Below are 24,781 nucleotides of genomic sequence, written 5' to 3'. Positions count from 1 at the left end.
AGGTACAGATGTTGTACCATTCGCGTGTGACGATCTTCATACATATCTTAGTGGAAGGAACGGGATAGTTCATCTTGTCAAGCATGATGTTTTGAGGCTGAGAGCGAATGATGGCGACTTTCCCGGAGTTTAAGCGGCCTGAAGCGCCAACCCCAATTAGTGCTAGTGTATTGAATCTTGGCGCAGTTTTTCCCACACTGAGTCTTTGAGGTCTCTTCGGAGCGCAATCGAACGACAGCGACACTGACAACCACCTCAGCCAGAATTTCAAGCGGATTCTCGAGACACCATGGCTGAACAACTTATTCAACGTGGTACTCTTGAAGGCCACAGCGGCTGGGTCACCTCCCTTGCAACCAGCTTGGAGAAGTCAGTTTTGAAGCGATCTTGAATTGGCGACACTCTCGCTAACTGCGATTCTAGCCCCAATATGCTGCTGTCTGCTTCAAGAGACAAGAGCCTCATCATCTGGAACTTGACTCGCGACGAATCTGCCTACGGATACCCGAAGCGATCTCTGCACGGCCACTCTCACATCGTCTCCGACTGCGTCATCTCCTCCGATGGTGCTTACGCTCTTTCTTCCTCTTGGGACAAGACTCTGCGATTGTGGGAGCTGTCCACCGGCAACACCACCCGAACGTTCGTCGGCCATACCAACGACGTCCTCTCCGTTTCCTTCTCCGCCGATAACAGACAGATCGTTTCTGGCTCCCGAGACCGAACCATCAAGCTGTGGAACACTTTGGGAGACTGCAAATTCACCATCACCGACAAGGGCCACACCGACTGGGTTTCATGCGTGCGCTTCTCCCCGAACCCTCAGAACCCGGTCATTGTGAGCGCAGGTTGGGACAAGTTGGTCAAGGTAAGAGCAGACCCCCGACGTCAAACCCATGCCCAAGATGCTACGCGATAAAAAAAAGTATTTGCTACTTCAGAGCCTTTTGGCTATGAGACAAACATTCACCGGCGGACTGAGGCGCTCTTGCAAATTGTTCTGGAGAATTTTCTGTTCATTCAGTTCGACCATTCCGCTGACATGATCATCGTAGGTTTGGGAACTCGCCTCCTGCCGCATCCAAACCGACCATATCGGTCACACTGGCTACATCAACACCGTCACCATCTCTCCTGATGGTTCTCTGTGCGCTTCCGGTGGCAAGGACGGTACCACCATGTTGTGGGATCTGAACGAGTCGAAACACCTTTACTCTCTGCAAGCTGGCGATGAGATCCACGCTCTTGTCTTCTCTCCTAACCGTTACTGGCTCTGCGCTGCCACCACTTCCTCCATCACCATCTTCGACCTCGAGAAGAAGAACAAGGTCGATGAACTCAAGCCAGACTACGTCGAGAAGGGCAAGAAGTCTCAAGAACCATACTGTGTCAGCTTGGTATGGAGTGCTGATGGTCAAACTCTATTCTCTGGCTACACCGACAACAAGATCCGCGCCTGGGGTGTCATGTCTCGAGCATAAATGAAAAAGCTGGAAGCTGAGAGAGCTTGATGAGGAAAGGATGAGACGAGGAGAATCGCTGCTACTGGCAAACTTTGTTGCTTGCCATCAGCAACATTGATGTAAGCCATTTGCATCATCCATTATGGCCGGAGCCGGCGCATTTGAGGTATGCTTTGTGCTAGAAAGATGGCACGAGAAAATGATCAATGTCCGAAAAGATCCGGAAGCTGCTTGTATCTACCTCCTCAAGGATTCTCTTTCACCATATTCCTTGCCCTGAGCCGTTCCTCTGGCTTGAGCTTATCCGCAATATCACCTCCAGAATTGACCGACTCGTCCCATTCCTCCTCGTCCATGTTCATGATCATGCAAATCTGGCTGCATCGTAGAAACGCCTCTCGGAAGCCGTACTTCTGACCCTTGACCACCACCTTGATGATTTCGTTGACGTCGTGTTCCAGTCTCGCTGCTCCTAGCTCGTTGACCCGACCGTGGTACGTCCACAGCCTCTTCTCGATCATCCTGCTCAGGTATGTCACCGCGATGGTCAGCAGCTGATCAAACGTGCGCTCCGTCATGATTCGCCCGATAGGTTTGGTTAAGGCATCCCAGCCAAGTTGGAAACGCATACGGACTTCATCGGACAACCCATCTGTCTCGGCGTCGCCGTCTATTTCCTGCGCTAGATCCTGCAGCTCCTCACGGGTGAGTTGATAGTCCGTGTCGCGGAACGCGTCCATCAGAATTGGTCGGAGCCGAGGCTTCATGACGTTGTGAAATGCGACATTCACGGCGTCGGCGATCAGTTCGTTCGACTTCTCCGAAAAGCTCGTCGAAAACGCTGTCAGCGTAGCTGCAACGGACTCAGCGTCGCCGGGTTCTGGAAATAGCTCTTCGAGAGCTCGATGGGGAGATCCGTCTGTGGGCTCGAGCCGTGCACGTATGATCTGGTCAACATAATCTTTCGCCACGTCGAGGTTGTTGATCAGCACGAGGAACGACACAATCGTTGCCTCGGGTGGGAGTTGCCCCTGCACCGCGGATCTCGGGTAGCTTTCATCGCGCATTTTGCGTTGTTCCATGCCGATGAAGTCAGAACCTAAGACGCGGCCAAGCGTTGGGATGACGTTGGAGACCACAGGTCTTTGCGATGTCGCGAGTGACTGTTGGAGAACCTTGTTGACGATGTACATGATATCTTCGATAGCAGATGTCACGTGTGGAGGATTCGACTTGAGAGGCTTATGTGGGTTGAGGGAGAGCTCGGGTGGTTGCTCATCCAGTTGGAAGGCTTTCTCAACGGAGCGGCGGAAAAAGAACGTTGTCATAATGTTGAAGGGAGACATGAGCTTGTCTTGCACCTTTTTCATCAAGCTCGAATTGGTCAGGAATGCTGGCATGCGTGCCGCTTCGCTCTGTGTGCTGGGATCGGCGCTTTTATCGGATATAAACCTCGTGTAGAGGGACCATTTCCCTAGCATTAGTGTCATCTCATTCAGGAGAGCGTCGACTTGCTTCATATCGACAGATTCGTCCTCACTACCTCGACCCGGAGCAGGAGAATTGGCACGAGGTGTGCCGCCCGAGCCTCGTTGCGTGGGCATGAAGCTCTGCACCAGGAATGTGAAAGCGTACGATTTAATGTCGGTCAGCTGCCGATCAACCCGCCGCTCATCACTCCATGTGTCCAGAATGATACCGCCTTGCAGGTCGGCTTCGACTTGTAGTCGTTCGATGACCCTAGCCATCTTTCCAGGGCCGTAGTGGCGTTCAACAAGGCCGCCGTGTCCGTCAATGATTTGTGCAATATGCTCAAATAGTCGTGTCAGAGCGTTTGCGTAGAAGAAACCGTCCTTGCTCTGGCTCCCTCCTGTACCTGCGTTGAGGTTGTTCCGAGCACGAGAAGCAACACCTTGGCAGACATAGCGTCCGTACACGTCGAGCCCAACATCTGATCGGTTGATGAGTGGGAAAAGCTTGAAGAACCTGGTTATTCGCGCGCCGTCGTTGTCTTTGACCGCCCTTTCGAACTCTCTTAAGAACAAAGTGCACAATGACTCCGAGGCGGTTTCCAGGGTGACAGCAGGTGCATCAGGAACTTCGGCCGTCGGGACAACTCTGGCAGCAAAGGGGCCATTGATGACTTCGCTCGGGATCTTGGAGGCTCTGTTCAGATAGCTTGCAGCGGTCTCCCAGTCTTGTGCAGCGCCCATCGAGCCAGACACACCCAGCACACATGCCTTCAGTTCCCCAACTTGCTCTGCAACCGTGAGGGTGGCCTTTACTCTCTCCTGCTCCAGGTCAAGTTGCTTGACGGAATTTGAAATGCGCTTTGCGTTCGACGCTGCCTCGGAAAGCATGCCATTGCTGACTGCTCGTGCTTTAGAAGCTTGAGCTGTGGCATTTGCGCGGAACAGATCCAGACGACCTAGTTCTCGTTGCAAATCTTTTTGGGCGCTGATCAATGCATCGAGTTGTGAGGTCACCTGGGTTTCTTGTCGGTGCAATTTGGCCAGAGCGACTTTGATCTCGGACACGGACTTTGCGTTGTACACAGTAGTAGGCTCTTGCTCGATATCATGATCGGAGACGTGGCCATTTGGGGTCATTGTTGTTGAAGACTGTCCAGCTTGTCCGACATGGGTCCAAGATGAATTCTACTAACGGAGTATTAGATAGAAGGACTTTTTCTAGTAGAATGAGGGTCTGGACGATGGCTCAGCTGCCCCTATCGTATGGCAAACAGCCCTGGAGGGATTTTGGACTTGACACGTTCCGAGCCGCGATGGAATTCATTTCCGCTGAAGGCCCGACTTCGTAGAAGTGACGTGGGGCAACCAGAAACATCTCGCAACTGGGTTTTGAAGTTGGACATTCACGGACATTTTATTATTGTTCTATTATCCTCCCCATCATCTATACTTGATTCTCGCCTTTGTCCTTGGTCAGGGGCTCATCGCAGAACAACGCCATCGAATCATTCGGCCATCATTCTGTTTCGATACCTCCTCGCAATCATAGGTCGCCGCAGACGAGACCGTCACTCTCATCCACGCAGTGGGCGCTGGAACTTGAAAATGGGCAACGAATCCTCTACTCCGGTCGACGAGACTACCCGTCCTACAACGCTTCATGCTCGTAATGTTGAGGCCGTCGCAAGATATATCAAAGAGAAGGCTGTCAAGAACATTGTGGTCATGACCGGAGCAGGTATCAGTACCAGCGCAGGCATTCCAGATTTCCGTTCTCCTGACACTGGCCTATATGCCAACCTTGCTCGCCTGAAGCTCCCATATGCAGAAGCCGTGTTTGATATCTCCTACTTCCGCAACAATCCATATCCATTCTACACCCTTGCTCACGAACTGTACCCTGGGAAATATCGACCTACAGTAACACATGCGTTCATCAGTCTACTTCACAAAAAGGGAAGACTCCTGAAACTGTTTACTCAGAATATAGACTGCTTGGAACGTGAAGCTGGGGTTCCGGGAGACATGATTGTGGAGGCTCATGGCTCTTTCGCCACGCAGAGATGCATCGAGTGCCGGACCGAGTACCCTGATGATCAGATGAAGGAAGTTGTCGGTAGGAAAGAGGTGCCGCGCTGCATCAACCAAACGTGCGACGGCTTGGTAAAGCCAGATATCGTCTTCTTCGGAGAGGCCCTACCCGAATCGTTCTTCCGCAACCGCAGTTTGCCAGCAAAAGCCGATCTAGCAATCATCATGGGGACAAGTCTGACAGTGCAGCCATTCGCCAGCCTGCCCTCGTTCGTCAGGGAGGATACACCCCGAGTCCTGATCAACCTGGAGAAAGTCGGTGGTCTCGGTTCACGACCAGACGATGTGTTGATGCTCGGCGATTGTGATGCGGGCGTCAGGATGTTTGCAGATGCTCTTGGCTGGCGGGAGGAGCTTGAAGAATTATGGGAGACGACGAACCCCTCGAAGGGTGAGAGGAAGAAGGAGGAAGTGCCAAAGAGTCGCCAAGAGGCCCTGGACGACGAAATCGAGAAGTTAACTAAGGATATTGACCATTCACTGAAATTGACAGGTGAGGCAAATGAAAAGATGAGGGCAGAGCTGCAAAATAATACATCACTCGACAACGCAGCTCCCAAAACATCATCATCCACAGATGCTCTTAGTACTCAAGTGAACACCTCGAAAGAAGAGCCTAATCTCAGACACGTCTTCCCTCATTTGAAGGAAGAAAAGCGCGAGAAACCCTCTCTTTGAGATCAAGCGACCTCATCCACGATCAGTGGCTTTCAGTCCTACACATTGGACACATTGCGTGGTCGATCTATCTTTCATACGCAACAGTCCTGAGGTCAAACTGAAAATTGCTCACTTCACTTTCAGGTAAGAAGAAACTCTGCTTTGCTTCATATGCTTTGCTAAACCCAGACCCAGACTCATTCGATCCATTCGACAGCCTACATAAACTTCGCTCTTCCCAGATGTCCTTCTCATCACCACAATCACCAAACACCTTCGCGGCAAACAACAACATGGCGTCGAAGAGATTTCCACCTTCGAATGTTCGAAAGAACAACAAATACTCTCGTCAGACGATTCACATCAGCGTTGGACGATCCCATGACCCATTTCACGTTCACTATGCACAGCTGGAGAGCACCGCATTTTTCGAGGTTCATGGCAAGCCAACAAGCCAGCAAGACCATTCCCGCGAGACCTCCGTGGTCGATAACCGCGAGCAGACGCTTAGCCCTGAACCTGCCATCAAAGCTGAAGACGGTGAAGCTGCGGTCGACCAAGTCACTACATATCAGTCGCCGACGAAGCCAGCCTACCACCTCGAAAATTTCGTCTATGAACCAGCTGCCTTCGAGGTCGTAGTAAATTGGCTCTACAATCAACGTCCAAACAAGCCGACCATGCGCAACGATTGCAAGACCTTGTTGCGGGCGTATGTCTTAGCTTTGCAATACAGAATCACCGGCCTTCAAAATGAGCTCGTCGATTGCATTCGACAATATCATCGCGACTTCAACGTCACCTTTGAAGATCTCACGTGGCTGATCAACCGTATCTCAGAGGAACCTACATCCCACATCATACCTATGATGCGGTACTTCATTGATCAGATTGCTTTCGAAATTTCGACCCAAGGCTTCACAGAATTCTCGCGCAACAACATCATGTTCGAGACATTTCTCTCAGAAGGTGTACACCCGATCCGCGTTGTCCTTTTTCGAGCGATCGCAGATGTCGCCAGAGCAGACCCGCGTAGAGATCCTGCCCTTGGGCCTAATCGGTGGACGGTTGAGGATTGGGTAGCTGCACCAACTCCTGCACAGAACTCAATTGACATCATTGACATCGACGAGGAATGAAGTGTCGATGGCTGTCCACGAAGAGATTGCCGGAAGGAATACATGCAAGGATCCAAGTGTCTAGGTGTTGACTTGCGAAGCTGCAGCCGCTGCCTCTAGCTTGGAAAGCTCTGAAGTTGCAAAAGATGAATGAGGATGGTTGAGTCAGCTGGCCTTGGTTAGTCAGACCTGAGTATTCGTGCACCTTGGGAGAGAGCCTACGACACGTATTGAGGTAGTGGGGAGAGACTATTCCTATGGAGTGTCGCTCATGGACGGATGGATCTTGGAATACCTAGCACACCTAGGTAGCGTCATACGAAAAACCTGTCCTAAGCCTTCCCCTTCTGATTAGCCGCTCGCCGCTTGGCTCACCTTCGGCTCACCTGCTGCTCCCTGAACGCTCCCTGAACGCTCCCGGAGTCTGCCTGAGCCTTTGGTCTTCCCTCTTCGTCTTCATTTCACAACAACGACTTTCGTTAACTTTAGACGATGGGACCCGTTTAGGATGCTGGGCGATCCCAACTCGGCCCCCTTCCTAATACGCTCGAACTGCTTAGTTGGGCGCCTCCTATGCTGCTCTCTCGCGTGGCAATAATGAATATCTGCCTACTTCGTTCGAAGGCCCGGCGAGAAGTCGGCTTTTGTGTTGGTTCTCTAGGATATAAGTACGCCGTCTCTCGCTCTCCCCTTATTGGACCTGGAGAAGAACGACATGAAGGACGGCGAAACACAGCGGGTCTTTGGCACAGGTGGTATTGCGAAATTCACGACGCTCAGGCTGATTATTCTCTACACAATTGTTCGTTCGTTCGCCTCTCCCAGGGGCCCTCTAAATGGGACCACTTAACTCCTTGTGCATTCGATTCTGACCTGCTCAGTCCACCGTTCTCGTTGCCCCAGATCCTTAATGTTGGTGCAGGCTTGTTGAAAAACAACTTTTCCGCCTTGTTGGAGCATGATAACTTCTGCTGAAAAATGAATTGTTACCGGGTCTGAAGACTGTGCCACAAGATCGTAGAGTCGCTTCCTTCCATTCAACTCAAGATTGGGCTGGTCTTCAGATAAGAAGATTTTGAATAACCCCTTTTTCGTGACCGTGACGCATTCTCCGTCCCAGGACCGCTTGAAAGTGTATCCGTAGCGTGATGCAGTCCCCTTCCTGCCAGAACTACTCAGGGCCGGAGAAGGTTTGTATCCGGTCATTCGCCGATTTGCCGCCTTTGCACTGATCGCTTGACCGATTTTCTTGATGATGACATTTGCTAGAGAATCTCCACGGCTTAGGATGGCCGAAGGACGCTCGGATAAGTACTTCGCAGCCCAGATCAAGAACGGAGGTTGATATTCGTTTTCAGTGAGCTTTCTGCCGAGAACTTCCTCGCGTTGCCGATACTGGTAGAGCTCTCGAAAGGGCGCCGCACCGGGAATGCCTCGCAGAATTGCCGACTTCGTTGCTGTGAAGAAACTCGGGGTATCGTCCTTGCGTTGCAGCCAAAGGAAAAAGCTAATACCGGCATCCAGAATTGTTGCGTAGGCCGAGGCAAATGATGGATGAAAGAAGCCCGATGACGGATGGGGGACGTATGTCGCAATACGCTTGATCCTATTCGCCCTGATCTCGAGTTCGAATTGAAGATCAATCTCAGGCGAAAGAGGTAGCGTAATCAGCCGGGACTGGGATGATAGGGTTCGTTTGTAGCTGTTCTTTGCGCAAGACCCTCCAATTATCAACCAGGGCAAGCTGAGAATTTCGAGGATATCGGATGAAAAACCATCATGTAAAGAGCGCTTCGCTTGCGTCCAATGAGTGGCTGGGCAGTTGGCTCTTCCGGGACGTCGTGCAGATTCCTCTGCACGCCAATGCCAATCAAAGCCGTACACAAATTCAGAGTTGAGACCTTTCGCAATAAGAGCCTGGATTGTGGGGCTCTCAGTGTCCCAGAATTCCCCGACATGTCCCTCCTTGGACTGACAGTGTAGTATAATACCAAGTGCCCGCATCTTCGGGTCCGGAGGGAGCTGCAAGCCGGTCTCTTGGCTCTCCAGTCATTGCAATTTCGGCCTGACAGAAAGTATGGAAACGATCCTGAACAATTCCCCTCAGGGTTTCTCGATTGACTTGTCTGGGCTCTTGTAAGAAAATGATAAGGTTTTCAACCTGCTTTGTGCTCAAGACACCCGCTGCCTTCTCTGCAAATTGGTTGGCGATCTGTATTGGCGAGAACTGCGCGCATGTCACATCTGAAGATGTTCGGCTCCGTGCATTTTTAGTATTGCAGCGCATTCCTGGTTCGTCGAACATGTTGCGGAGGGGAGGAGACATTCGCGCTTCCTTGTCCACAATGTCTGTAACAGGCCCCTGATCCGTAGATTGTTCGGAGAAGTCATTTTCGTCCCGTGGTGGTACTTGAGCCGTCGACACGACTTTAGCCGAGGTGGAAGGTTGTGAGAGATTTCGGGAAGACCGGTAATCCAAGATCGCCTTGAATATTTTTGCCGCAGAAGCATGCTTTCCAGCTTCCTCTAGAGTTCGAATTCGCCCGGCAGGAATCGATTTGTGAGAGTGTTTACTCGTTGGTAACGGAAGCATATCCTAGACGATCTCAGAATACTCTTCATTCTCATCCAACTAGGATATGGACGTCCCAGAGAAAGTAACATACGATGATAGAGGAGAAGATCCGGCCGAAGGAAGCCTCGCTCGTTCGCCTTATGCTTTCAAGTTTCAACTCACCCTTTGCTCGATAAGGTGGTCCCGAATGTCGCTGGTCGAGAGGCGGGTCGAGTCAAGATGGACCTGAGATTGGAATAGAGGCTTCTCTGGACAAACCTTTGGCTTGCCTACCTGTTGCTGCGTGGTAGGAAGGACAAGCTAGGTGCAGGCCTTGCAACTAGGAGCCGAAGTCGCAAAGCTTTGTCGCAGCGAAGAGTTGTGGATGTTTTGCCTGCGCCAAAACAGAAGGTATCTGGGGTAACGGCAGAGATTCACTTCATACCGTACAACCTATGCAAGTCAATTCCTGTGTCATGTGAGGCAGTGAATACCCAGGGCATGCTTTGGGGCACCAACCTTGCCTGTTGCATAAAGTTACAAACCAAATTTGTATACACATTAAAGGGATTCTTGCTCTCTTTCCGAAATTGCAATATTCTTCTTCTACAGCCTTGCTGCCATCGACTCTGTATGGCATAGCTTGGTGTGGACAGGTTTCCACTGGTCAATCTCTTTCCCTGTGACCCTTTACCTTGCGTGTTTCCCCTGGCTGCCCTGAACATTGTCTGAGATCCCTCCAGATATTTCCATGAACCAGGACGAATCTTGCCTCCTGGCGTTGGCATACAGTTGATAGTCCAGTTGTCCGTCTCGAGGCCATAATGGACACCCACACCTCCAAACGGGACCTACCGAGCTTGTAGAAGCACGCGAGCAGATCGGCCCATGGTACGATGATGCAGACGCCATCGACTACGGTAAGCCATGCTGGTCGGCCGGAGTCATGGTCTCGCAGGTCAAACCTAGACGTTTGCCTCGCCGATCGTATGCGCGAGAGGTCCTCCGAAGCGCAGGCCGGTGGCACCCCGCGGACCAGAACAACTTTAAGCTCGGGGCCATGTGGCTTCATCTCGGCTTCTCCTGGTGACTAGAGAAAAGCAAACAATGCTAACGCATGACTGACCTTCAATCACAACCATACCATCGTCCAGAGTATCTTGGATAAAGTGTTTATATGCATCCAGGCCGAAGGTCTTGTTCGTCGGTCACTGATAACCACCACGATTCCCGGTCCTCTACCTCAACAGGGAACCCGGTAGGTGGAATTGACGTATGAACAGCGATACGAGACAGCTGAGTAGCCATTATAGCGTCCCTGAGCGGTATGATTGTGACCTCAAAGAACGGCCTGAGGCTGCCGCTGAGCTTGAAGGGAGATGTAGACGGACCGAAGCATTTAGGACGGTGGAGACATCATGACGTCATAAAACAGTCCTCTAGTAAGAACGAAATTTTCCTATATAATTTGAAGTTACGAGAATTCAACTCAACATTCGAACCGGTCGCTTAGCTCAGGTTAGTAGCTACCACTCACTAAATCTCTCAATCAAACACTAATCACTTGTCCAGTTGGTTAGAGGTACAATTCTCAGTCTTTGGGATATTTAGCACATAAAAACTAATTCTAAAATAGCGTGGTGCTAATAGCGTTGAAAACTGTTGACGCCAAGGTCGCGAGTTCGACCCTCGTAGTGACCATTTTTTTTTCTACTTTTTTATTTCCCATTATAGTTCAGATTTTTCAACACCGTAAGGAGTAAATAGTAAATTCCCCTTTTTATGAGATGGATTAAAGTCTGCAGACGCTTTCACACGCCGCGTAATTAGAAGACGACGATATTTGTCCACATTAGTTCGGCGGTAGGATAGCCTACCAAAGGTTTAAGCTGCGTGGAACTTTATGCGGCATCACGGGGAGCATCGAGTCAGCGCAGTGTGAACAGTAGCCGCTGGTTGTTCGCAGTTTAGCGGAGACCTTAGGCGTTACAAGGAACTTTAGGCAGCAGCGTAAGGGCAGGGAATCTACCAGGTTTCCCAACGCCCGTCTAAAACGGATACCTAGCCGGGAGGCAAGGATAGCCGGATCGTAAGGACCTGATTAGGCCCCAAATGTGTTTGCTCAGGGAGCGCTCAGGGAGGGTTCAGTGATGCTCCGCCAAAGGCTCACTTAAAGCTCAGGTTAAAGCGGCCCTTCGGTCACCCTCTAGGATCGAACCATGAATGGGAATTAGGTTTTTCGTTCTCGAGTAATAGAGGTACTCACAAGGGTGGTATGCGCTTGACGCGATGCATGAATGTGTTCTGCAAGATGATGAATCCCTCATCTATTCTCGGACGGAGGCAAAGCAATAGGTACAGAATGACATTGCATGAAGGGAGCTCGTCGTCTCCAATTACCTACTTTTTGAAGATCGTCCAGCCCTGACACCCCTGACTACCTCGAGACTACGGATGAATTACCCCTCGGACCCTTGCATTCGCTCTGCTGCCAGATCTCGAAGCTGCCCCGCCAGTCTCGTCAACAATTCCACGTCCGTTCCTTGCCGGTCAAATCGTGTCCGCTAGGTTAGCATTTTCTTTCTGTGACGTTGTTTCTGTGCCCGTCAGCTCACTAACGACCTTAGACTGAGCTGGCCTCCTGAACACTCAACTCACGGACATTTCTCCTCCTCAACCGGCCGACCAAATATCTCATTCAAGCCGCCAACATGGTCGGATTGGGCCCCAAGCGCAAGCCGTCCCGCAAGGGTATGTACCGGTACTGAAGCGGTGAAAGAGTGGGCATTGCTAATGAGGTTTGTGTAGGTTCGATGGCCGATGTGCCAAAAAGCCTTCTGCAGGAAATCGAGAACCTCGAGAAGCTATTCACCGTGGACGCCGCGAAACTCAAGGAAATCACCGACCATTTCGTTCATGAGTTGACAGCTGGCCTGGAGAAAGATGGACAGAACATTCCCATGAACCCAACCTGGTGCATGGCTTTCCCGGACGGAGATGAGCAAGGAACCTTCCTTGCGTTGGACATGGGCGGGACGAATCTACGAGTGTGCGAGATCACTCTCACCGAAGAGAAGGGCGAGTTCGATATCATTCAGAGCAAATACCGCATGCCAGAGGAGCTCAAGACAGGCACGGCCGAGGAATTGTGGGAGTACATTGCCGACTGTCTGCAACAATTTATTGAGTACCATCACGACGAAGGAGATCTGGCCGATCTGCCGCTCGGTTTCACCTTCTCCTACCCAGCTACACAAGATTATATCGACCACGGAATCCTTCAGAGATGGACGAAAGGCTTCGACATCTCTGGTGTCGAAGGCGAGGACGTCGTACCACAGTTTCAAGCTGCTCTGGATGCAAGAGTAAGTCGGGGCCTTACCAGTCCATGGCAGGGGAGGGATGTTTGCTAAATGTGGTAGAAACTCCCGATCAAACTGGCTGCCCTCATCAACGACACCACCGGCACACTCATCGCGTCCGCTTATACCGATCAATCCATGAGAATCGGATGTATCTTCGGCACTGGCTGCAATGCCGCCTACATGGAGAACTGTGGCTCAATACCGAAGCTGAAACACCTCAATCTACCAGACGACATGCCCATGGCCATCAACTGCGAATACGGCGCCTTTGACAACGACCACAAGGTTCTTCCCATCACGAAGTACGACACGATAATCGACGAGCAGTCACCCCGACCCGGTCAACAAGCATTCGAGAAGATGATTGCCGGCTTGTATCTGGGCGAAATCTTCCGCCTGGTGGTCGTGGACTTGCACGAGAACAAGAATCTGCTGTTTGAGGGACAGGATATTTCAAAGTTGCGCAAGCCTTACACTCTGGACGCATCGTTCCCGGCGTTTATCGAGGAAGATCCATTCGAGAACTTGCAAGAGACCCATGACATGTTCCGAGAGAAATTGGGCATCGACGCGACCAAGCCTGAGCTCGAACTATGTCGGCGGCTGGCCGAGTTGATCGGGACTCGTGCGGCACGTCTTTCAGCATGTGGCGTCGCCGCCATCTGCAAGAAGAAGAACATCGAGAGCTGTCACGTCGGAGCCGACGGGTCGGTGTTTACAAAGTACCCGCACTTCAAGGCCCGAGGCGCGGTGGCGCTACGCGAGATCTTGGACTGGCCCAAGGGCAAGAAGGATCCTGTCGTCATCCAGCCGTCCGAAGACGGTAGCGGTGTTGGCGCCGCGCTGATCGCGGCCCTGACGTTGAAGAGAATCAAGCAAGGCAACACGGTGGGAGTGCGAGATGTCCACAAGTACGATATATGGATGAAATAGAACACCATGGAGCGTTTCGGAGCATGTACTGGGGAAGAAAAGGGGTATAGACACGAGCTTCTTGGACACAGCAACGCGGCTGATCGGCCAATGACATGAAATGCTTTTCTGCACATCCTTACTCCCCTATCTCCCAAAGCTTGATCTTGCCCTGGTCGTTGCCAACAGCGAGGTAACTTCCGTCCGCCGACAGCGCCACAGCACTGACCCGCCCCAACGGCGTCTTGTCCGTCGGCCAGTTCTTGTACACCGTACAACTAGGTAGATGGACCAGTCTGAGAGCACCTTTCTTCCACTTTGACGACATGACCAGCATCTGCCCATCGTCCGAGAACTCGAGATGCGAGATCGGCGTGACGAGTTGATCGAGCACGCGAGCCGGCTTCGGCCGTTCATCCACCATCGCCTCGTCGCTCACTTTAGCAGTCCAGCCTCGTCGATCGTAGAGATTCACCACACCGCTCGACGAACCAATTGCGACCCAGCGACTCCCACCGGGACTCCCTTGCCCGACATCGCCACCCAGCGCAATGACCGTCGTGCCCACGGCGCCCTCGTCGATCCATCGTGCAACCACGCGCCGAGACTCGATGTCATACTCGCTGACCTCGCCGTTCTTTCCCACCACAGCGAAGCCGTTGCCATTGCGCCACCATGCGAAGTCCGCAACGCCGCCCCTGGAGTCGATACGGCAGCTGCAGAGCCACTGCATACTCTCTGTCGATAGCACGCTGATACTCCCACCGCCTTTTCTGGATGAGCCGACCAGACCCAGGTATCGCCCACACGGAGAGATCTTGAACGATTCCATGGTTCGCTGTTCTTTTCGGGTCTGCCCGTACAGTGCGCGGGTCACTTTTGTGACTACCCCGGTGGAGAGGGACCAGGAGTGGAAGTAGCGTCGTCGCGACGACATGAAGATTCGTGTCTGGTCGAGATTGTTTCTGTTGTCGATCGCCTTCCCGGAAGGGCTGCAAAACGAAGCCGTATGCAAAGGAGTGCCCTTGAGGTGTAGCGACGTTAATATGGGATTGGGATTGGGAGGTTGGGGTGAGACATGGTATATCGTGGCGGTCGAACTGGGTCCGGCGGCTAGAAGAAGAGGATAATATGAATGAAACTGCAGCGTATCGACGGAAGAGGGGCCAGAGCTAGCAACGTCTTTTGTTCGTTGTACGTCGATGACTTCGGGTCGTAGTCTTCGGGGAGCTTTACGATCTTGCGTCTTCGAGTCCGCCCGGGTTAAAGAGCCTGCAGATCGCAGGAGTTCGGCAAGTGGTTGTGCTGAAGGGAGGGAATCGCCGTCATCCATTGAGACGTCAGAATCCGTGTCTTGGTCTCGGTCGTCTTCTTGGGTAGAGAGCCGCCTCTTCTTCCTGGCATAAGTCACCCAGTCAGGCGTTGGGTGAAGACGTTCGTATTGTCTACGAAGTCGTTGTATGTACTCTCTCCCACTGACCAGGTCGTCATCTTCTGTATCGCGGAGTTTACGTAGTCGAGTGTTGGTTGCAAGGGAGACGGTGATACGGTCGTCGTCGCTGTCGTACCATGTCGGCTGTCCACGTAAAGAAGTGCGGAGGGGCTCTGTGCGTTCAAGGTCTTTCGAGACTGCAGCAGGGAGTTGTCCTGTGCCAGCGTCGAGGAAGAACAACTGTCACTGCTGTCAGATAAATTCAGGTGCTCAAGGCCAGTAATACATACATCTTCATCTGCAACATCGTCCAAGCCTTCTTGGTCGTCTTCGGCGCCCAGTTCCTCAACATCGATGTTTTCTCGTCGACTTAATGGCCCGGCTTCGTGAGGTTGTTCTCTTGTTAAAGATTCGAGAAAGCCTGCGTCGTCCCCGAACAGCGCCTTCTCCAGCCGCAATTCGACCTCGTCCTTTTCCAGCACATCCGTCGGATGTGTCTTCTGGCCTCGCTCCTTAATCTTCGTCGGCGCCGTCATTGCTTATCACCAGGTTTCAGGGCAACGAATCAACCAACAATGATTTTTTGCTTGCGCTCACTTTTTTTCGACCTGCAAATTGCGTCTGCGGAGAAACTTCAGGTCGCAACTTTTTTCTCCAACTCGTCGATAGTCACGTGACGTCCTCTTGATTTTATCTTCATCTCTAGGCGCTTCAAGAACTTTTCCCATCGTGACCTGCATGCAGTCAGTGTTGCTTTCCTTTCTGTGATTCAGGACAACATGAAGCGCAAACTTGATGCCGATGATGCACCTACGGTGGAAGTCCCAAAACAGAGCAACAATGACGAGCCCTCCTTCGACTCTTTCGGTCTCGACCCTCGCCTAATGCAAGCAGTCGCCAAATCTCAATTCTCTACACCAACGCCTGTGCAAGCAAAAGTGATTCCCCTGGCGCTTGAAGGAAAAGACATTCTTGCAAAGTCAAAGACCGGTTCCGGCAAGACCGCCGCCTACATCCTCCCAACTCTTCAATCAATCCTCCGCCGTAAGAGCGCCGCGCTGCAAAAGAAATCAACCTCTACACTCATACTGGTACCGACACGAGAACTGGCGGATCAAGTCCGCAAGGCTTTCAGCACATTCTCAGCTTTCTGCGCGAAGGAGGTCAAATCGTTGAACTTGACACAGCGGGTCTCGGATGCGGTTCTTCATGCCGTGTTGCAGGATTCCCCGGACACAATCGTCTCAACACCAAGCAGGCTGATGCAATACTTCAACTCTGGGGGAGTCTCACTGGAAAATATCAGCCAGCTTGTCATCGACGAGGCAGACATCGTTCTCTCATACGGGTATGAAGATGATATGACCGCTATATCTGCGGCACTGCCTCGCAATGTGCAGACCTTCCTGATCAGTGCTACACTCACGCCCGAGGTCGACGAGCTGAAGTCAATGTTCTGCCGAGACGCAACGGTGGTGAAGATCGACGAGAAGGAAGAAAAGGGTGAAGGTGTGACACAATATGCTGTTCGGTGCGCGGAGGATGAGAAGTTTCTGCTCATATTCGTGGTCTTCAAACTACGGCTGGTGCGCGGCAAGGCTCTCATCTTCGTCGCCGACGTGGACAGGAGCTACCGTCTGAAGCTGTACTTGGAGCAATTTGGAATCAAGTCGTGCGTACTTAATGCGGAACTCCCCGTAAATTCCAGGCTGCATGTCGTCCAGGAGTTCAATAAGGGCTTGTACGATATCCTCATTGCCGCGGACGACCAGGAAGTCCTTGGCGGAGTCGTGAAGAGGCGTCGGAGTACCGACGTAGGTGAAGAAGAACAAGAGGACGAAATCAGCGACGAGGAGGATCAACAGGACTCACGCCCCGCAAAGAAGGCAAAGCTGGCAAACAAACAGAAGGATTACGGTGTATCCCGAGGCATCGATTTTCAAAACGTGGCATGCGTCGTCAACTTCGACCTGCCCCGGACATCCAAATCCTACACTCACCGTATCGGGCGGACAGCACGAGCCGGCAAAGCAGGCATGGCTCTGTCGTTCGTGGTCCCGAAGGACCTTTACGGCAAGCACAAGGCCACTAGCATCCCGTCGGCCAGGAAGGATGAACAGGTGCTCGAGAAGATCATGGCCCGCCAGGCCAAGAAGGGCAACGAGGTGAAACCGTACCATTTCGACATGGCGCAGGTCGATGCGTTCAGGTATCGAATGAACGACGCGTTGCGTGCGGTCACGAGAGCGGCAGTGCACGAGGCTCGCGCGCGAGAAATCAAGCAGGAATTGATCAAGAGCGAGAAATTGAGGAAACATTTCGAGGAGAACCCCGACGACCTGCGACATCTGAGACACGACGGCGAGCATGGTGCCGTGGTCAGGCATCAGTCCCACCTCAAGCACATCCCAGACTATTTGATGCCGGCGCAGGGTCGGAAGGCCATGAGTACGGATGACGTCGGCTTTGTTGCCTTGAGGAAACCTGATTCGGATAAGCGGAAGGACAGGAAGAAGCGAGGCAGCAATACAAGGAGAGGTCACCGAGGAGGAAAAAGTAAAGGCAAGCTTGACCCCTTGAAGTCTTTCAGTGCCAAAAAGAAGCGTTGAATAGGCTGTTTCTGGTCCAAGGTGTCGAACCAGGTTGCCATAGGAATGAATGCGAAATCGGTCTTGACTGTTACATGCCGACGAGTCTGCGATTCCAGGAGAAGCATCTGCTCCATGTTCAATGGTCCTCTGTTTCCCTTTCCTTCTCTTGCTCCTCCATCCAATGTCGCAGCCAATGTTATCTACGAGATAGCGGCTCACCAACAACGTCGGACGGACAAGAGGAGCATATGACGGATGACTGCTTACCAAAGTAGGCCGGTGATTTGTTGTTGGGATTATAATACAGTACGGATAACTACGCTGCCTGCTTTGCATCTTGCTCTTGCGCTTGCTGTGCACCCGTTTCTGTTGGCCCAACGCCATGACATGCATCTCTATCCTCGTGGTTCTCCATGCTTTCGTCCTTTCTATGGCTTCACCATTCAATTTTGTGGGAGTCGTGGTGACGGTGAAAAATCTTAACTCATTATCGCCAGACGCTAGACTTCGCATAAGAGGCATTCAAACTCAGCACACCTGATTAGACAATTCTGCTGATCCTCATCAAGAGATAAATATACCACCCCAATCGTTCAGCGTTCAGTGTGAAGCGCCTGCCTACTAAATAATAGCCTCGTGAGGTCTCAAATGAGCATTTGCATCGGCTGAGTCGTGGCAATGAGCACATATACATGTCGCTCACCTTGCTGAGGGCTCGTTGTGGTCGTAGCCGTGGAGGCACTATTCGAGACTTTCGGCTACTGCTGTAATCGTAGCTTCGGGCCGTGGTGCTGAGTTGGCTGATAACGGTCCGACGTCGTCCTATTTCTGAGGCTCTTCTGTCTCCATAGTCGGCTTCTCTTGACTCGGACGAGTGTCAACAGTAAAAGGGCCATGTTGGTCATCCGCAGGAGTAAACCAACCACCGCTCTCCCATTTGCCTTTCTCATAAAGGCAGCTATTTCGTGCCTCGGAGTCAACAATGCCTTTGAGCAACAGATCAACCCTCTTGAAATCGACTGGCTTCAATATCCAACCGTCAAAGCCAGTTTGAATGTACTTGTCCCGCTCCTTCTCGACCAACGATGCCGAGACAGCAAAAATCGGAATCTTGCCGTTCTGCCGAGCTCTGCTCGACAGGCAGGTGCCTGCATGCGTTTTCTCGTATGACCGAATCATCTTCGTCGAGCTGAAACCGTCCACGATTGGCATTTGCAAATCCATGAGAATCGCGTCGAAAGAGGCAGGCTGCTCGCCGTGAGCCGATGAACATTCCTCCCCGTTCACTGTCATGTGAACTGAATGTCCCAGCTTTTCGAGACGCTTCTTCATAATCTTGCTGTTGATGGGGTCGTCCTCCGCCACTAGGACAGAGAAATTCTCAGCCGAGATGGCCTTCGCCACTTCTGTCGTGTCTGACGGCGGCCCTACAGATTCCGGCTCTTCGAAAAGCACCCTGGCCACCGTCTTGGATTCGCCTGCATTCTCCTGAAATTCGTCGGGCATGTGCACAGGCCGGAGAGGCGTCCCTGAACCAGCAACCCTTTCCGCGCCGTATGGCTTCATGATGGAACTTGGCCTGGATTCTTGAGGCGACGAAATCTGTCTGGACCTGGTCGGAGATCCTGGTGCTTCCCTCGAGTTCAATGCCGAGGTCATTGAAGTAGGCTTTCCTCTGCCACCCGCGTCAGGCGTATTGCTCTTCGTTTCGGATAGGCGAAGCGGCTCTTGGATAGCATCAATCAGCCTGTCAGCATCGCTTTTTGCACTGCTGTCACTCTTCAAACTAGTACCACTCTTTCCACTTCTCACGCTGTTCATGCTCTCGGCGCTTTCTCTTCTCAACATGAGCCCAGGCCCAGGACGCATTTTTGGGTTCTTGTAAATCAACGTAACCTCACCCTCCTTTGGAGCTGCAGACGATGTCGTGCTGGGGCGAGGTGAGGGGGATTGAACTGCCCGAGCCGTCTTCTCTGCTTCCTCGGTAGCAGTGTTAAAACTCAGCACAATGATGAATCGGGAGCCCCTGCCTTCCTCAGTCTTAACCCGGAGTTGCCCATGCATATGCCGGATAGTTCGAGCAACTACAGCAAGCCCGAGACCCAACGTCACTTGCTGACTTCCTGACTGCTCAGAGAAGGGGTTGCCCGACAACAATTTGCTGTCCGGAAGGTCCTCTTCATATGTGACTTCTTCGAGCTCCCTGAACAGGGCATCGACCTTCGACTGTGTCATCCCAACGCCGGAGTCCTCGACGATTACTTCGATTTCGGTCTTGCCTTCTTGCGGAGAGTTGCCCGACAACGAAGCTTGGACGTCCACCTTTCCCTCATTCGTGTGTTGAACAGCATTGGCGATGAGGTTTGACACGACCTGGCGAACCCGGCGATGATCCCCGACGACTTTCTTTGGCAAATCAGCGGCAATTGAAACATGATACTCGAGGCTTTTGCGTTTGGCATCCCCAACAAACGGGTCCGTGGCTTCCTTCAGCGTCGCCAGCAGATCAAAAGTTTCGTCCGTGACCAGATTTTGGCCTCCTTCCGTCTTGGTCAGATCGAGAAGGTCATTGATCACGTAGACCAATGATTTCGAGGCCGAATGTGACCGTGCCAAATTCTCCCGAGTATCTTGGTCCAAATGGCCCTCTAATGCTATTTCGAGGTAATTGATGATCGCGTTGAGTGGGGTTCGAACCTCGTGCGCCGAATTGGCCAGGAGCAGCCGTGTGAGCTGACTGTTCTGCACGGCAGCCTCCTTTTGGCGCCAAACGTCGATGAACTTGCCATAGACGAGACACAAGACAGATGCGGTTTCAATTTCCTCGTCACTCCAGTCACGACATCGACCAACGATGGTCTCACTCCAAGCTTTGAAACTCGTGCGCGGTTCCAAGTAGCCTTCGGTTCCTTCTTTAATGAATTTCTCGTAAGGGTTGCCAGCCCACTTGACCTCTTGGAGAGCACCCTTGCGGAAGAACGCAATAAAATCACCTCCCCCACTGGAGAGTGGAACATACAACACACCAGCAAGGTACTTCCAGCCCGGCTCGTATTTTAAATCGGGAAAGTCTTGTGTGATATCTTGGGAGCTGGACACGGCGGTCATCTTCCTCATACGCAGATATTCAACCATGGCAAGGACCTCTTGGAGGTGTCCCCTAGACCTTCCCATTACTTTGGTTTCGTCGCGTATTGAAAGAGCACCGACATCAGCATCAAACAAGTTCAAGAGATCCTCGGATGAAGCCACGATGTATCCAGAGGGATTGGTAGCAGAAGAAGTAGTGTTGATGAGTTTCCGCGCCTGAAGCCTCGAGGTGTATGATAGGCGCTCGACGTTGCGAGAGGCAGTGTCACCAACAAGGCGGCACATCTTGCGGATGGGAAACGATACTCTCATGCCCTTGTTCCCGTAAGAGTGACAAGCAATCAATCCCCACAACTCGCCAAAGGCATTGATGGATATCGACATTGAGGAACGGACAGCCATGTTAGTCAGGTATTTCAGATGGATAGGTGACATTGCCCGTAGATTGGCGTGTGTCATATCAAGTGGCTTTTCCAAGTCTTCCATTGTCCTGCACACCAGACGAGACGTCTCTTGATCGCGGTCATAGAGAAGCCGGACCTTGTTTATCTTGTACAAATCTCTCGCCTGCTTTGGAATGTCCGATGCTGGAAAATTCAGACCCTTGTAAAGATCGCGGGTTGCCCTCGGGTCGACAAGTTCTGCCACAACACGCCCATTCCAGGCTTGATCGAACTGGTAGATCATCACACGATGAAACCCAGTCAATTCCTTGACAATACCAATCAGGACTCTCAGGAATACCGGGAGGGTTGGCGCATTTGCTAGTTGCTCCTGCACCTGAGACATGATATTGAAAACCTCCATAGCAGCTGCTTCAGTTCTTTTCTTCCGTGCACTTCTGAGCACCCGAAGAGGTCTGCTGATGTTGACAGTACTATCATTGTACTCTTCCTCGGTAGGATTGCTCCCAAGCGTATCCTCTGGAAATTCGGGAGTGGCTTCGTCTGGAGGTCTAATGGGATTCACCTGGTCGTCCTCGACCTCAAACTCGCAGATAATCATACCAGGGTCGCTCTCCGAAATATGCATTGCACACCAAAGCTTGCGCGTTCTCCCATGAGGAGGCCTGATGGAGAGCATGAATACGTCAGGTCCATTGGTCACTGCATCTCCTGCGCCTTCGTCTCGGATGAAATCCAGGTGATCCAGAAGGTTATCGGCTTGGTCGTCGCTGAAAATGTCCAGAAACGAATCGAGCTTGAATAGCTGCTGCGGGGCGTAGCCAATGATTTTGGCAGCGTTTTCGCTGACAACTCGAACCACGAACTTCTCTTCTTCCTCCCGTAACGCGACCAGAAGTCCAAAGCTCTGAATGGCACCGGGAATGTGTATGGGTTCATCCTCGCAACGCTGTAATGTTTCGCCATCTCGACCGGTGATCACGGCGTGGCCTCCATCAGTTACTATGTGCTTGAAGCGAGCCGTGACCAAAGCCGGTTCTGGGGTTGCAGATAAGGGCTCTGCCCCAGACAGGCTGGATACTTCTGACTTTTGGGACTTTTGGGACTGGCCATCTCCTGAGCCTGTCATAATATGGAAGAGTGATTGAGTCTCGAAGTTAGTGGAGGCAGGCTTGGTGTAAGAGTACCGTCGGCGGGGTGGGCCGGCAACGGGAGCTTCCGAGGACTCTGATATAAATGTTGTCCTTCCTGTTTCTTGAAGTGGTGGCGAATTAGGCCTCTCTGAAGCTCGTGTTGGTATTGTCCTCGAACTTGCAATTGGTCTCACACCAGGAAACCCCGAACCCATCTCACCCCTCGGCATAGGTGTGGCAGTAGGATCAATCGTGACGGCTGAGCGGATAGGAAAGACTCGGTCTACCGAACCTGGACTAAGATTCGAATAGGCATCGTCGGACCTGGTCGAGGCTGCAGGTGACACTGGACCATGACCTCTGCCAGTGAACATGCTGACAGGCGCTTGTGTAGGTCCTAAAGAGATCCATGTTGGCGGGCGTTGCCCAGTCCGCCGTCTCGGTGGCTCTCCTTGGGGCTGTTGTTGATGTAAATCTTGAGAAGGCGATGCCTGAGCCTTTGTCGTGTCCGACTCATGGCTCGAGAGAGGCCTTGACATGTTGAAAGAACACGCTGGTGGCTCAAGCAGTGTCGTCGCACCGGGTCAAGTACGTGCCGAACCGTCCTTTAATGAGTGTGTTTTTGCCACCGAAGTCTCCTCCAGCGATGGCACGCTCTGCCAAACTAGAGCAAACGCATCGCAATGCCTTATAGCCTCTATGGATGCGCAAATCTTCCCTCTGGATGGTTATCTTGGTCACATAATCTGGCGTTTACATGTCCTGGCTCTTCCTCCCACGAAGACTGATCAAAAGATCTTGCCGAGAATTCGGCACGCCAAATATTCTGCGTGGGACCTTGGTCCACGGCGGGAAGACGCAGGATGTTCGGCAGGTAGGTTGTTTAGTGGGAATGAATCAGTGTGGCCAAGCAGCCCGCAGGGACTGTAACCAAAAGTCGATCCTCGAATGCGAAGATAGCAGGACGCCCGGTCTAGAAGCCTCGTGGCGAGGTGCAGTTCAAAAGGATATCGTCGTCGTGGATCGGGTAAGAATTTGATCAAGGAGCGAATGCCTGCACGAGGGCAGGTGAGGCGAAGACGGTGGTAGACGCGACGCCACTCAGGGAAGGATATAGGCTGACGACGGGTTGTACTCGGTGGGCGACGAAAGGAGAGTGAAATGCAAAGTGTAAGGTGCGGTGTGGCTGAAAAGACGGGACGTTTGGATGGAATAGCAATGGATGGATCATGGATCTTCGGGATTGGAAAATGTCTTCTCGGTTTAGGCGACGATGAACAGACCCGCTTAACGGAGCTTAACCGACGTGCCCATCATCTACCGCCTAATAAGAGTGGAGGTAGCCTACGATGGTATCTACTAGGTACTGTACAGGTACCAAAGGTACCTGGGTACTCACACTTGTACCATACCAGTGTGACCCAGCATGACCAGTCGTGCCAGTGCAGACCCTTCAGACGGCGCCACAGTACTGCTGCTGATCGCTCATCTTCTTGTTCGACTCCTTTCCCTCTATCCCATTGAACCCACAGATATCCACTGACGATCGAGCATTGACACGGCTGTATATTTCCGCGGCACCATTCTGGCTTTTGAACTGATACGAGTACATGTACGGCGTAAATTTCCATCTCAATATTCTCGTGCTGTCATTCTTCAGAATTGAGGAAAGAAAACACGTCGAAAAACCCAGATATCCCAGGCATCAAAGGACGCTCTTCAGGTGCCTCCGGCCTCTGGCACGCTCTGGGTACTTGTTCGAGGGCTCCTGCTGTCGATCTGTCGATCTCAAGCACGCAAAACAAGGCATCCACCAATCTACCATAGTGAGCAACACTGTTGAGCTGCAAATCTCTTCCTGCTTAGAACTGTCACATTCCGCGGCGTTTCAGCAGTCCATACGAAGTACGATATCGCGAAGACAGCTTTGAAAGCGTCAAGAGCGATGAATCAGTCTTCGTACCAGCAGCCTGGTCCCCGAGAGTTGGACCTGAAGGCCAATGCAAAACATCATACCTGAAGGATCTCGCATCAAGCCACCATATGCAGGCCTTACCTGCGGGGTGACGAAATTTGGGAAAGACTTGGCCGAGGTCACGATCATCGCTCAATGAAAAAATTATGGGCAGACCAAAGGGACGATCTTAAGCCACCCACGGACTTGAGATCCCAAGATCTCCATGGTGAAAGACATGCAATTGTTATGTAAGCACTGAGAATCCCATTTTGCGGTTTGCCGGCAAGCCGGATCTCGATCTCCAAGGGTACACATTTCCGCGTGCACAATACCTGCTTCCATTCTTATATTTGCCAAAACACCGATCTGTTTATTGTACTAATGCCTAGGTAAGGGCCTACTGACTGCAAAGAGCGAGAGTGCGGCAGGTAGATTCGAGGCGCCTCTGAAGGTTTATCCTGCATATTTTGGCCAAACTCTACCTGTGGGTGCCTGGCTCCCTGGTTGGGGCGATTCCCCAGTCCTACGTTATTGGATGA

General features: G+C 52.0%; 9 protein-coding genes across 10 annotated transcripts; 5 read left to right on the top strand and 4 right to left on the bottom strand.

Moving 5' to 3' along the window:
• Positions 1-228: 228 nt before the first annotated feature.
• Positions 229-1,799, top strand: PV05_03769 (guanine nucleotide-binding protein subunit beta-like protein). The gene is made up of 3 exons (XM_013464445.1): positions 229-369; positions 424-868; positions 1,056-1,799. Exons 1-3 carry the CDS (start codon positions 290-292, stop codon positions 1,479-1,481), a joined length of 951 nt encoding a protein of 316 aa, XP_013319899.1. The 5' UTR covers positions 229-289; the 3' UTR covers positions 1,482-1,799.
• On the bottom strand, positions 1,587-4,201 carry PV05_03768 (uncharacterized protein). Its single transcript, XM_013464444.1, has one exon. The coding sequence runs from the start codon at positions 4,070-4,072 to the stop codon at positions 1,709-1,711; it is 2,364 nt and encodes a 787-aa protein (XP_013319898.1). The 5' UTR covers positions 4,073-4,201; the 3' UTR covers positions 1,587-1,708.
• Positions 4,202-4,540: 339 nt separating this feature from the next.
• Positions 4,541-5,704, top strand: PV05_03767 (uncharacterized protein; the record flags this gene model as incomplete). The annotated part of the gene is made up of 1 exon (XM_013464443.1): positions 4,541-5,704. The coding sequence occupies one exon, from the start codon at positions 4,541-4,543 to the stop codon at positions 5,702-5,704; it is 1,164 nt and encodes a 387-aa protein (XP_013319897.1).
• A 275-nt stretch (positions 5,705-5,979) lies between these two features.
• Positions 5,980-6,825, top strand: PV05_03766 (uncharacterized protein; the record flags this gene model as incomplete). Its single annotated transcript, XM_013464442.1, has 1 exon — positions 5,980-6,825. One exon carries the CDS (start codon positions 5,980-5,982, stop codon positions 6,823-6,825), a length of 846 nt encoding a protein of 281 aa, XP_013319896.1.
• Positions 6,826-7,577: 752 nt separating this feature from the next.
• PV05_03765 (uncharacterized protein) lies at positions 7,578-8,986 on the bottom strand. The gene has a single exon (XM_013464441.1). The coding sequence runs from the start codon at positions 8,806-8,808 to the stop codon at positions 7,651-7,653; it is 1,158 nt and encodes a 385-aa protein (XP_013319895.1). The 5' UTR covers positions 8,809-8,986; the 3' UTR covers positions 7,578-7,650.
• A 2,804-nt stretch (positions 8,987-11,790) lies between these two features.
• On the top strand, positions 11,791-13,918 carry PV05_03764. 2 transcript variants are annotated; one of them, XM_013464439.1, is made up of 4 exons: positions 11,791-11,926; positions 11,986-12,109; positions 12,167-12,723; positions 12,781-13,918. In XM_013464439.1, exons 2-4 carry the CDS (start codon positions 12,070-12,072, stop codon positions 13,654-13,656), a joined length of 1,473 nt encoding a protein of 490 aa, XP_013319893.1. In that variant the 5' UTR covers positions 11,791-11,926; positions 11,986-12,069; the 3' UTR covers positions 13,657-13,918. The 2 variants fall into 2 exon arrangements, with proteins under 2 accessions (XP_013319893.1, XP_013319894.1); XM_013464440.1 differs by having other exon boundaries at positions 11,791-12,109.
• Positions 13,731-15,637, bottom strand: PV05_03763 (uncharacterized protein). The gene is made up of 2 exons (XM_013464438.1): positions 15,358-15,637; positions 13,731-15,307 (listed from the first exon to the last, which is right to left on the bottom strand). Exons 1-2 carry the CDS (start codon positions 15,601-15,603, stop codon positions 13,775-13,777), a joined length of 1,779 nt encoding a protein of 592 aa, XP_013319892.1. The 5' UTR covers positions 15,604-15,637; the 3' UTR covers positions 13,731-13,774.
• A 173-nt stretch (positions 15,638-15,810) lies between these two features.
• Positions 15,811-17,982, top strand: PV05_03762 (uncharacterized protein). Its single transcript, XM_013464437.1, has one exon. It carries the CDS (start codon positions 15,847-15,849, stop codon positions 17,674-17,676), a length of 1,830 nt encoding a protein of 609 aa, XP_013319891.1. The 5' UTR covers positions 15,811-15,846; the 3' UTR covers positions 17,677-17,982.
• Positions 17,842-23,499, bottom strand: PV05_03761 (uncharacterized protein). The gene has a single exon (XM_013464436.1). It carries the CDS (start codon positions 22,822-22,824, stop codon positions 18,481-18,483), a length of 4,344 nt encoding a protein of 1,447 aa, XP_013319890.1. The 5' UTR covers positions 22,825-23,499; the 3' UTR covers positions 17,842-18,480.
• Between the last annotated feature and the right edge of the window lie 1,282 nt (positions 23,500-24,781).

The sequence above is a fragment of the Exophiala xenobiotica genome (assembly GCF_000835505.1).
Source record: "Exophiala xenobiotica strain CBS 118157 unplaced genomic scaffold supercont1.2, whole genome shotgun sequence".
In the NCBI taxonomy this organism is placed as follows: Eukaryota; Fungi; Ascomycota; class Eurotiomycetes; order Chaetothyriales; family Herpotrichiellaceae; genus Exophiala; species Exophiala xenobiotica.
Note: the sequence above shows the minus strand (reverse complement) of the source record. Positions and strands in the feature narration are given on the sequence as shown.

Coding starts and splice junctions, on each gene's coding strand:
- PV05_03769 (XM_013464445.1), top strand. CDS start 290: ATGGCTGAACAACTTATTCAACGTGGTACTCTTGAAGGCCACAGCGGC. Junction 370..423: donor CTTGCAACCAGCTTGGAGAA/GTCAGTTTTGAA, acceptor CTGCGATTCTAG/CCCCAATATGCTGCTGTCTG. Junction 869..1,055: donor GTTGGGACAAGTTGGTCAAG/GTAAGAGCAGAC, acceptor TGATCATCGTAG/GTTTGGGAACTCGCCTCCTG.
- PV05_03768 (XM_013464444.1), bottom strand. CDS start 4,072: ATGACCCCAAATGGCCACGTCTCCGATCATGATATCGAGCAAGAGCCT.
- PV05_03765 (XM_013464441.1), bottom strand. CDS start 8,808: ATGCGGGCACTTGGTATTATACTACACTGTCAGTCCAAGGAGGGACAT.
- PV05_03764 (XM_013464439.1), top strand. CDS start 12,070: ATGGTCGGATTGGGCCCCAAGCGCAAGCCGTCCCGCAAGG. Junction 12,110..12,166: donor GCGCAAGCCGTCCCGCAAGG/GTATGTACCGGT, acceptor AGGTTTGTGTAG/GTTCGATGGCCGATGTGCCA. Junction 12,724..12,780: donor AAGCTGCTCTGGATGCAAGA/GTAAGTCGGGGC, acceptor TAAATGTGGTAG/AAACTCCCGATCAAACTGGC.
- PV05_03763 (XM_013464438.1), bottom strand. CDS start 15,603: ATGACGGCGCCGACGAAGATTAAGGAGCGAGGCCAGAAGACACATCCG. Junction 15,308..15,357: donor ACGATGTTGCAGATGAAGAT/GTATGTATTACT, acceptor CAGCAGTGACAG/TTGTTCTTCCTCGACGCTGG.
- PV05_03762 (XM_013464437.1), top strand. CDS start 15,847: ATGAAGCGCAAACTTGATGCCGATGATGCACCTACGGTGGAAGTCCCA.
- PV05_03761 (XM_013464436.1), bottom strand. CDS start 22,824: ATGTCAAGGCCTCTCTCGAGCCATGAGTCGGACACGACAAAGGCTCAG.